General features: G+C 38.0%; 1 protein-coding gene and 1 pseudogene across 5 annotated transcripts in view; both read left to right on the top strand.

Moving 5' to 3' along the window:
- ESRP1 (epithelial splicing regulatory protein 1) overlaps positions 1-5,109 on the top strand; it is a 48,957-nt gene extending 43,848 nt beyond the window's left edge. For all 5 annotated transcript variants that reach the window (XM_014565398.2, XM_006191980.2, XM_014565397.2 and 2 more), the window contains one exon: positions 3,557-5,109. Coding sequence is in view for 2 of the 5 variants with exons in the window: in XM_014565397.2 (XP_014420883.1) it covers positions 3,557-3,577 (21 nt within the window). In the remaining 3 variants the exon portion in view is untranslated. The remainder of the gene's footprint in view (positions 1-3,556) is intronic.
- A 213-nt stretch (positions 5,110-5,322) lies between these two features.
- On the top strand, positions 5,323-8,026 carry LOC102519685 (annotated as a pseudogene).
- Positions 8,027-12,025: the final 3,999 nt, after the last annotated feature.

Here is a 12,025-nt window from a genome sequence, read left to right as displayed (position 1 = left end):
TTATTATTGAGTTTGATGAAATCAGTTTGCTGGCATGTCATTTTCAAATTTTGTAACCATTTTCATGACCGAGGACCATGTGGTCTCAACCATATGGATTCTAAATTGGAAAAGAGGTTGCCGATACAGTTGTCTTTGAGAAATGATGGAGTCTTAGCCTCTCATTCTGAAGTTGTAGAAACCCCATTTCTAGGTTGGAAGTGATGATTCTCTGCCATTTTTGGCGAGATCTCAGGATGTCTTGATGCTATCAGAGCGTCATGCCCAGGCGAGGCAGTGTCGGGGGATGTTTCTAGTCTGGGTCACAGTGATGAGAGCATGTTATTCTATCCAGTTGGTATTCTCTTTGGTCCATACTTTGTCTTTCTAAATGTTCTTTATTCAACCCCTTAATGCTGTCTATGAATTTGACAAGCATACTGTCTATATGGCGAAATGAGTACATTGAATAAGAATGACTAGTAGTGGAAACTTTTGATACCACATTAGAAATGTCCTAAATTGATTATGACCGTTACTCAAAACTTCTAATTCTATCTTACGTTCATATATTTGGGATCATGATAGGATAACAAATCAGCTGCTTTGTTTAAAGTCCAGACGTTTGCATTTTCTTATTCCGATAATATCAGATTTCCACAGTATTTCTGTTAATGTCCTTTTTCTATCCCAGGATCCGGTCTGGGATTTCACATGTGGTTGGCCTGTCTCCTTAGTGTCCTCTGGTCTGTGTCAGTTTCGCACTCTTCACTTGTTTCCTGACCTTGACGGTTCTGAGGTGTACTGTTCTTGTGGGCTGTCCTTCAGTTTGGATTTGTTTGATGTTTTTCTTGTGATTAGCCTGCGGTAATGAGTATTAGGGAAGTGTACAGTAGAGGTGAAGTGCCGTTTTCATGAGCTCTCATGACACGTGCTCCCCAGGGCGTTAGCCTCACATGGCATTGCTGGGGATAGCAATTTTGATCACTTGGTAATGGCTTAGTCCATTCAGGCTGCCGTAACAAAATTCCAGACTTGGGGAGCTTATAAACAACAAACATTACTTTCTCACAGTTCTGGAAGCTGGGAAGCCCAAGATGAAGGATTTATAGTTTCCTTTGCTTTTTTTGTGAAAACTCTTGCCTGTATACTAGGTATTTTAGGAGGCTCTTGTAATGTATCAAGCCTGGCCTTGTCACAACAGTTAAGTTTTATGTGTGAAAACAAACAAAAAAAACCTCCATGTAGCTCTCATTTGAAGAGTATGTTTTATACTTGGCCTCTTACACGTATAGTTTGGATTACTTTGTGTATTGAAAAATAATTTCCTTTTTTGGATCAATATTGTGACTAATATTTTAGTTTCTGGCCAAAACAATTCAAGGTATCTTTTGAATTTAAAAAAAAAAAAAGCTTTCAAAATTAGACAAGACTTCCCTCTCTTCCTCTTCCCACTAGCATTATAATGGCAAGAACAATGAAATAAATGATAATACATGAATTAAATGACAAACAGGCTACCAAACAAACTTTCTTTGATGAAAGAATCTGACTTAAGGGTTTTATTTTATCGTTAATATATTTAATCCTAACAAAGAAATCTCACATATGACTTATACTTTTCAGAAAAGAGATGTCAGAATTACTATGAGCAAATAAAATATTACAACTCATCAGAACTGCAGGCTCTTTTAAAGGGTTTAGTTTCCTTCCACAGGATACAACACCAGTAGCGGAAATCCAGGTATCTTTAAAGTCTTCTTTATATGTAGTGCTTTTAGTGACAGTTTAATGCAAAATACAACATTGTAAGTTTTAACACAGGTCTTACTAGAAAGGAAAGACAGACTGATGGACTTTTGCAGTTGTACCTTCAATTCTGTCTTTGCATAACAGTCTTTGTTTTTTTCCAGCTAAACGGGAATCAGAAATGTTTTCTCCTTATCTCTGTGCGATTTTCTTTTTTTGCTGGCAGCTGGGAGGCTGCAGTTTCACTGCTTAACACTAAAGTTCCATTGGATACCACTGGCATTAAAAGGCAGCTCTGAAAAGGTTAAACTTAATTTCTTCTGGACTTTTCCACATTTTCGCAAAATGTGAGGGTATAATTTTCAGCATCTACAATGGTTTCCTACTGGAATACTAACAATATGGGCTGGGTATGAGGAAGGCGGAATTCAGCAGAACTGATAACATACAGGGTGACTGACTTGCCTGGATCCAAAAGCTCACTCTGGGCCCAGCTGTCTCCATGAGGTACCCCCAGCAACTCCAGCTTTTACCACTGTTTCCATTGCAAGTCCAGAAGCAAGCAGGAATTCACTTTCACTGGCCTCACTTTAAGTCCATCTCTGAAACCACTGTGGCCAAGCCATGTGAGGCTCTAGCTGGCTCTATCTGGGTTGCTTGTTGGGCTCAGTGGTGAAGTTGGCGTCTTTACGACCTTGAGATTGGGTGAGGGGCAGTTATTTAAGGAAAATTCCGGTGCTGTTGCCAAAAGAACAAAATAGACATCGGGCAATAGTGTTGTTGGCTCATTGATAGAGATTTTCTTGTCTGTACTTGGTATCCAAGGAAAAGCTTTCATAGCGTTTTAAGCTAAGTGCTAAATTATGGTCACTTTGTAAACTATTTTAAAAATGAATTCTAATAAATAAACATTTCTGGGGTATTGTGGGGGGGTTTTGTTTGTTTGTTTTTAAGTACCTGATTCTAAAACTGTACAAATTTTAGAATCTGCTTTTAAAAGCAAATCTAATCTTGACCACAATTACAAATGGGCCATATGAACAGGACTGGACCCTGAAGAGCTATTTCTATTTCTACCTTCATTTCTGTTTCTCATTTACATGTGGGAGTAGGCACATGCCAGGTTCATTTTCATTCTAAAGACTTCGTGTGGTGTGTAAGTGAAGTACTACAGTGGAACCAATTTGCACTCAAATTCTGGATCTGCCAATTATTGGCTTGATTGCTCTGTGCCTCAGTTTCCCCATTGTAAAATGGGAATATCATGGTCATCTAATAAGGTGGTTGTGAGAATGAAATAGTCCACATAAAGATTGCTTTTATCAGCTAGTCACTGACGTGTAGAGCTCATTTTGCTACAGGGTCATTCCTCAGTGCTTTTCATTGATACAAAATTTTTTTTGCAATTTCTTATACTAGAATTTAATTTTAAAAATTTGCCTTAATGGTTTATTTTTAGAGTGGTATGGAACCTCTAGTTATCAGTAAAATGCTGTGGTAACTTGGGGACCCAGAATAAGGAATGAATGAAATAATCTCTTCACAAATATATTGGGTCAAATGGGGAGGTGAAAACGTTACCCCATGCATGATAGCATAAAGGGCAGGGTGTTGTGGAAATGCCAGTATCACATACATTTCACTTGCCAGCACTCTACTCCCTGAGGATTTGCTGTGCAAATGCCGATTATGTCTGTAAAATAAAAATTTGGACTACCTTAAGGTTTTTTTAAAGACCGTTTGGAATTCAGAATCTCTTTTTCTATAGCTACTAAGAATTGTAACATTTAGAGATTGTAATATTTCCTTTTGTTCATTTTTTTTTCAGTGTTTGAAAGATGCATGGTGATCCTGAAACCATCAGACATAAGACAACTTCTAGCAACTTCAGGGGAAGTTTGTCTACACTCAGGCTGCAGTATTTTCAGCAAACATGATTGGACATTGGACCTGCACCCTATCTTTTGGTGGAGTGAAAAATTTGAGCCAGTGAAGCCAAATCCTTAGAGCAAGCAGCATGCCTGGCTCCCTTCTGATTGCGAGTCAGCATTTAAAATGTGAATTTGAAATCAGATGTCTCCATTACTTCCAGCTAATGTGGCATCATAGGTGTGTCCTAAAATTTTAAGTCTTGGGGGAAAAAATAACTCCACTAGTGTCAACCAGCTCCATCAAGAACTCTGTTATGGAATCTTCATGTGGTGGGTTCCCACTCCTTTCTCTCCATCTCCCTGTCTTCTGCACAGCCACGCCCTCTTCCTAAGTAACTCAAGAATAAGGTCGAAATACTTAAACCACAAGCTTAACAAAAAGAAATAAAACCAATATTTTCCCAGTCTCTTGGCCATCATGATATCTTACAATTAAACCAACGAAAACTATTTTTCAAACACCTGGGAATAAATGAGGAGAAATGGAACACCCACCACAAAACATACATGGTTCAAAAGTAGGACTTCTTTCTCAGCAGGTACCAGTTGTAAATAAGAATGAACGAGGGGCCAAAATGCGAAACCAAAAATAAAGCAGCTACATGTAGTTAGTAATTTCTAGTTTGAATTGTAACTGAATATTGTGGCTTCATATGTATTATTTTATACTGTACTTTTTCCCATTATTGATGGTTTGGACTTTAATGAGAAACTCTATAGTTTTTAATACTGCAAAAGTGAGAATATTTGAACAGTATATTCTAGAAAGCAATATACTAACTGAAGTGAATGCTTGTATATATTAAGATAGCCTTAAACCTTTTTCTCTAATGCCTTAACTGTCAAATAATTAAGACTTTTAAAAGCATAGGATTATAGTCAGCATGCTAGACTGAGAGGTAAACACTGATGTGGTTAGAGCAGGTATGGACGCTGTCAGTGTTTAGCACTATGTGTTTAGCTGTGTTTATGCTACAAAAGTGCAATATTAGACACTAGCTAGATAGTACTGCTGCCTCGTGTAACTCCAGAGAGGAAGACAGGATTTGATTAACTGAGCGCACATGTTTAAGTTACTCACATTGTCCTTAGCTTGGATGCGACGCCATGCCGATTTATGTGGCTGCTATTTTTATTTACTTTGCATTACTTTGATCAACACCTTGAATGGAGAGCCAAACATTCCCTCTTCACTGACCAGCAATGGCCCTTTCACTGCAGTAAGAAAGAAAAAAAGAAAGAAAGAAAAAGAAACAAACCATTTTGTGTGAAAATTGGTGATAACTGGCACTTAAGATCAGAAAAATAGTTCTTTATACTTGCTGCCTTAAGATGCTGTCTGCCTGAAGTTCTGAGAGACTTTCAGATAGGCGGTAATACTTACTACAGTACTACTGAGTTTTTGTAGAATTGTTACATTTGATAATAAAACTTACCTGTTTAATCTCAATGTTTGCATTCTGTTTTGTTATTAAAGGAGTGGTAATGGTGTCATGGTGGAGGGGATGGTGGGCAAGCCAGCTTTCCCTGAGGTGTAAGGTCTTTTCCTAGGTTACCAGAAGCGTTTGTAAAAGCTATCAATGATTAATATACTCCAGTGACAGCCCAAACAACCACCCCTAGAGCATAAATCATTGAGACTTTGGTTTTGAAATTAACCGTTATGGTGGTCATAGAGAGGTATTAATATTTGGTCCTTGCATCTTATGACAAGGGCTCTATTTGCTTGACAAGTTGAAAACCTATTCAAGCCACATAAAACATTTTTTAAAAGTCACATAATACGAGCTAGAACTTTAGTGTCTCTGAATTCCACACACTTCTTCCAATTACTCTCTTTGCTAATACTGAGTTCTTCATTATTTCCTCTAATCCAAATTCTATCCATTCTTTAGAACCCAGGTTAAGTCTTGCCTGACTTCCACCAAAGGCAGGAGGTAAACCTGTATTTCCCTCAATGTCAAGTGCACTTCTACATAAATGCCTCTGTTCACCAAATGAAGTCTAGTTCACCTGGGACAGTTTTTCAGTCCCAGCCTTTGCCAATGTCATTTATAAAGATGATGCAATTGCTTTTAATTTTGTGCTTCAGCATTGGCGCTCTGCCATCCGTGAGGACGGAGGCAAGCTGAGCTTCTGCCCCTTGTTCCTCTGGGTTTTGATGTCTTTGGCAGGCATTTCATGTTGCCCAGGCTACTGCTTGCCTTCAAGAAAAACAGGTTGCCTGGGCCAAGGGGTTTTCCTATTTACCTCCATGAAGTAGTACCTCTTGTAGCTGCTCTCCATGACAGAAAGGAAACAGGCAGTCAGGAGGGTACAGGGTGGAGTAAGGTAGATGGGGAGGGAAGAGAGGGAGAATAAAGAGGACCTGAGTATATAAAAGACCTTCAAGGTCCATCTCTTAGGTTTATACTTAATTACACAATTTCTCTTCTCTCTGCTTCCCCCAGCAATTTGGGGGAGGGGATTTTTCACATACACAAAAGTAGATAGAATAATGGACACCGTGTCTCCATCCAGCTTCAACAATTATGAACTCAAGGCCAACATTTCCTATAGATCGATTATATAATCAATTATATAACATTATATATAGGATTACATATAATCCTATGGATTATATTCCTTTCCACTTTCCCAACTGTTGTATTATTTTGAAGCAAATTCTATACGTCAAGTTTAAAACTGGACCACTGCAGGAAGTGCTCTTAATGAGAAGAGGAGAAGGATCAATAGAACTGCACTGGTAAAAATAATTTGGTTTCTGGATGTCTTCTGTTCAAGGTTGAATCTCTAGGGCTGTGCTTGGTAATCCATTCCCTAGTCCATGTGCTAATGTGAGACACAGACTAGACAGGAGGTGATGTAATCTTTGAGGACTGGAAGGTCACCAGGATGAAATGTGGGAGTAAGAGAGCACTGAGTGGATGCTGTGGGGAGAAAATTGTTTTTCTACATTTTTGCAGCCTCCTTTTGTGTTACGTGAGATCTTGAAGGCCAAGATCCCACGATATGGGCCTAGGAATAAAAGGTTCTGAAACAAACTACTTGACTTGCCCCTAGCTTAGACTAAAGTAAAGGGCAAATGTCCATATTCAATGTACTTCCCCTCAATTCCTTTATGTGGAAGGTGGAGAGATATTTAGGGTCCAAACTCAAGCTGGTAATCATTACCTTGGATGAGTGTACTATAAGCTACAACAGCAATAACAAAAAAAATCCCACCAAGAATATGTACACTCAACAATGAAAAGCATACATTGGTTAAATAAATCTTTACAACAACCTGTTACGGTAGGTTCCATCATTATTATTTTTAGAGACCAGGAAATTGAAGTGAAGGTTAAGTAATACCCATTATGCTTGCACAGAAAGTTAAGGAGAGGGTCTAGAAGCTAAAGTAAGATCTGGAGACGGGCTGATGTGATTGGCGATCTCAGATGCAACTTACCTGCTCTGGCTGTCTTCGTAGCATTGCACAACTGTAGTTCACTTGTTACAGTCACAGAGCAGGGCCTCACAGTGTTCCCTTGGTCTGCCTGTTGACTTGGTTGCCAGCATGCCATTCATTCAGCAGCTGAATTATTCAGTAGCTACATATTGTTGCTGTTCTAAAAGTGAAGGTTACAGGATCAACCCAAAGAGGAACACACCAAGGTACAAAAGGACAGTGAAGATGAAAAAGATCATAAAAATGTGCTCCAGCAACAGCAGGCAGCCTGTAAAGCAGCCTCTCAACAGAGAGATGCTCATGAAAGATGTGGGCAGTGAAGAACAAGGAGACGAGGATGAGGCACCATTCCAGGAGAGTTCTGGCAGTGTTGAGGATTTCCCAATGGAAGACGATGATGACAGTGACTGTGGCAGTTCAAAAAAGAAAAACAAAAAGATGGTTAAGAAGTCCAAACCTAAGAGAAAAGAAAAGAAAATGCCCAAACCCAGGCGAAAGGCCACAGTGATGCCAAGTCCCGTGAAAGGCAAAGGGAAGGTGGGTCACCCCACAGCTCCAAAGGCATCAAAGGAAAAGACTCCTCCCAAAGAAGAAGACGAGGAACCAGAAAGCGCTCCAGAGGAGAGAACACGGGCAAGATGTCTGGGGACGAAGGGTCTGAAGATGGATCCCAGTCTGGGGAGGACTAGAAGTGATAATGGTTTGGGGAGAGACTTTATTTTTAAAAAAGAAGGGAAAAAAAGAAGAAGAAAGGAAAAAAGAGGAAAAAAAAAGAAAACCTACTTAAGTTAGAATATGGTTTTGGCTATGGCTTGATTCTGGGGCTTTCAATGCTTTTTTTCCTTTTGTTGAAAATAACATTCTCTCTTTCTCTTTCTTTAAGAAAACCATTATATGTTTAATTTACCCTTTTTTGTCTATTGGTCTTCTTTTTGTCACCATTCCTGCCGCCCCCGCCCCCACCCCGCTTTCCCAATGAAAGCCATGTCAAATTAATCACTGGAAAAGAAAAATAAAAGTGAATTTTTATCAGTGGGGAACAAAGCTGCTGATTACACCCTTAAATTTAAGCCAGTGTTTTATAACTGAAACCTATATGATAGTAGAGCTAAACACTAGAAACATATTTTTAAAAAACTCAATGAGAATTCTCAACTTGTTCGGAAGGGCTCTCAGCCTTTTTTTGTGTGAGTCATCCTTCCTTACCTGATGGTGTTTCTCAGGGTTTTTTCCTCAGCCACCTTCTCTATTCTCTGGGCAAACTCACTTGTTTACTTCCACACTTCTCCTCAGAGTTACAGACTTCTGTACCCAAAAATGCAATGGACATTTCCATTTGGATGTCTCCCCAGGCATCTCAAATTCAACATGTTAAAACAGAACATATGCGGGGGTGCGGGGTATAGCTCAATGGTAAAGCACAAGCCTAGCAGGCGTATGGTCCTGGGTTCAATCCCCGGTACCTCCATTGAAACAAACAAACAAACAAACAAACTGAATCACCTTTCACCTCCCCTCCCAAAAAAGAACCAGCACTACCAGATGTTAAAGTTAAGAAAGTAATTCTTAGCATCCTCTCCTCACCATCCTGGTCACCAGTATCTCTTGCTTGTTTTTGCCTCAGTATTGGACTCCTTGCATCAAATTCTGCTTTCCTCTATTGCCAGAAGGCTTTTTTTAAAAGAACAATCTTTTAAATTAAAAACACTGATCTTTGACACAACATTGTAAACTAACTATACTTCAATAAAAAACAGAGATCTGATTACCTTTTTTAAAAACACTTATTAAGCTGTTATTAAGATATAAAAAGTTGGACTTATTTAATGTATACAACTTGGTGAGTTTGGAGATAAGTATACACCAGCAAAAACATCACCACAATCAATGCCACAAACATCCATCACCTCCAAAAAATTTCCTCCCCCCCTCTTTTATTTGTGTGTGTGTGATAAGAACACAACAAAATGATCACACGTTCTTAAAATCTTTTAATTAAAGGTTTCTATTTGCTAGAGGGCAAACCCCACACCTGGACGACTGCATGGTATTGCTTGAGCTGACTCCTGCCCACCTCTCGAGCATTTCCAAAGTGCTCTTCCCTCACCTATACTTTGTTGTACTTCTTCCGGGTCTCTGCAAGAGTGATGCACTTTTAGTCTTTGTTTCCTCTGCCTGAAACACATTTTTTTTTCTTTATTCCTCACTTTATTACCTACTATGCAGAAGAAATCTTCCTTTTGAGGAAGGCCTTTCCCGAGTCACGAGATGCTGTAAGATCTCCGTGTAGTCAGCTCCCCATGTCATAACTTTCATCAAGGTAAACTGTACCTTCTTTCCCACTGTATCCTTAGTGACTGGACTGCTTGGGATACATATAAGAAATATTTGTTGAATGAACTAATTTAGCTTCACTCCTGCAGATGAAAATGAATGCAGTCTACACAGTTTTCTTTTAAGGATGTTTATAAATTTAAATGTTGCTCAAAAGCAAAAATTGTGGGGTTTTTTAGAACTATTTTTTAAAATGCTTAAATGTTAGTATTCATCTAGTTATTAATGGTTTGCTTTTTACATTGAAGTACAAACTCTGAGAGTCAAATTTTATATTGAAATACACATCCAAAGAGAGAGTTCGGTGTGAAATTTACCTAAATATGATTCTGGGAGCTTCTGCCATGTCGGGACTCAGATTACTACTGGCTTTTCAGGGTCTTATTCTCAACAAAAGTGATACAGGATTTTAAAAATTTATCTGTATTTAAGTTATGTGAAAATTGATGAACAGGTTTTATTTTTAACCATATTTTTTAAAGAAAAATATCATGGCAATTACCCTGTTACACATAAATTGTTATGGTGATGTCATAATTTTGGTGGGAAATTTTTCATCCCCCCACAATCACTGTATCCTTCTGGTTTTAATACACCTATAATTTGGAAGTGTGATTAATCCTCAGCACAACAGGTCTAGATATGCCTGGTCCATCCTGTGTCCACTAGCTACGCTTCTGAAAGAAGAGAGGAAGGAATCTTGTTCCAAAGTCGGCAACCTTTGTCTACTGAAGTAGAAGCTTTGCCTGGGAAAATCTTGATCACAGGCCGCTTAGTACCAATAATGCTTTGCTTTATTTATGAGCATTATTTCATATGACTAATTTGGTTAAAAAAAAAAAAAACCAAAACCAAAAAAACTCTTCCTGGAAGATTTTTAACTGTAGGAAAAAACATACTTTAGAAAATGTCCTAAGATGCTTAATATGATCAATTCAAAAATATTTAAATAGAAGACACATTGTTTAATATGTCCCACTGGGGAGGATTATATAGATCCCAGTTTGACTCTGTTGCTTTGTATGATTGTAGTTCTCCCAGTCAGTGGCCAGTGGGGAAGAAAGACAGCAGATCCTTATGAGTGATAATGGAGCAAATGTATTCAGAAGGCACTGAGGCATAGCTTCAAACAACAAGGAACAAGAGAGGCCTGCTTGAGAAACAACTGTAGGAGAAACTGACAACACAGTCCCTTGTCCCCTTTTTTACAGAAAAGGCATAGGAAAAAAATTTTCATCTACAGTCAGAATTAGAACTAGAAACAAATGCAGACAAGAAGAGCTTCAAATCAAAGGATAGTTCTCATGGATGGTGCAAAATATATAACTTATCATGTTGGTCTTCTAAGCCACACCTATGGCTAATACTATTTACTGTCAACAGCTCTTAAGTCAGTTCCCAAAATATTTGTCTGCAACATGTTTCAAGGAATTGAAAGAATAGGACAAAACACAACCAATATACAAGCCAGAATATAATGGCGGTAAGGGTATTACGTGTTTTCAAAGACAACTTGATCATATTTGGTTCAGACTTCACAAAGGAAATGGTGCTGAGAATAATTTAAATATGTTAATCATTAAAATTAAGATAATTAAGATTTTATTATATAATAGAGATGAAACAGAATTCTGTAACTTTAATAAAAGAAAAGCTGAGCTAATGCAAAGACTTCACACTAATTATTCTGTTACTAATTATAAGATGAAGCATTTGACAGAAGAATGTTTTTGAAACAGGCTTTGCCTGTATTTTTTTGGTTTTAAGTAGATAAGTCTTCAGGGGCTTTTGTTTTATATTCTTCTCATATCCTGGCAGCAAATTGTACTTGGCACATGGAAAGCACATGATTAATTTTAAAATAGAAACCTCAGGAATCATTTTCAACTCATCATTTATCACATCTAATTTGTCATTAGGCCCTGTAGATTTTACCCCCAGCATCTTTTGAGTCCATTCTCTTTGAACATCTTTATTTACACCGCCTTATTCCAAGCTTTTATTTCTTAACCCAGTTTACTACAATAGCCACTTAATCTACATTTTCTTAAAGACTTAACTTCTTAAAACAAAGAGTATTTCACATCAATCCCTAAAAATACCTACTGCCTTCCAAAGGGGTCAACAAGCTTCTAGAGGTGGCAGAAAATCGTATCATTCTATGAGAGTAGAGTGTAAACAAAAGACCGAAAATTTAAAGTATTTAGGATATTCTCCCATGAGGTGGAGTTCTGCCCGCTTATCAATCTGAAAAGTAGGACACTGAAATCTGCTGCCCGTGTCCACGGGCTCCTGTAGTTTTTTAATGACCACACGTTCTATTCTCTGTCTGCTTTGACCCAGGTCTTTCTTTTCTTTTTTTTTAATTGAAATACAGTCAGTTACAATGGATCAATTCTGGTATAGAGCACAATGTCCCAGTCATGCATATTCATACATATATTTGTTTTCATATTCTTTTTCGTTAAAGGTTACTACAAGATATTGAACTTGTAGGTTCAATACAAGGTTGAAAGGTTACTACATTGATATTGTTATACAGAAGAAATTTTTAAAAAATCTACTTTTATATATAGTAGCT

Source organism: Camelus ferus, chromosome 25 (assembly GCF_009834535.1).
Source record: "Camelus ferus isolate YT-003-E chromosome 25, BCGSAC_Cfer_1.0, whole genome shotgun sequence".
NCBI classification, from domain to species: domain Eukaryota; kingdom Metazoa; phylum Chordata; class Mammalia; order Artiodactyla; family Camelidae; genus Camelus; species Camelus ferus.
Note: the sequence above shows the minus strand (reverse complement) of the source record. Positions and strands in the feature narration are given on the sequence as shown.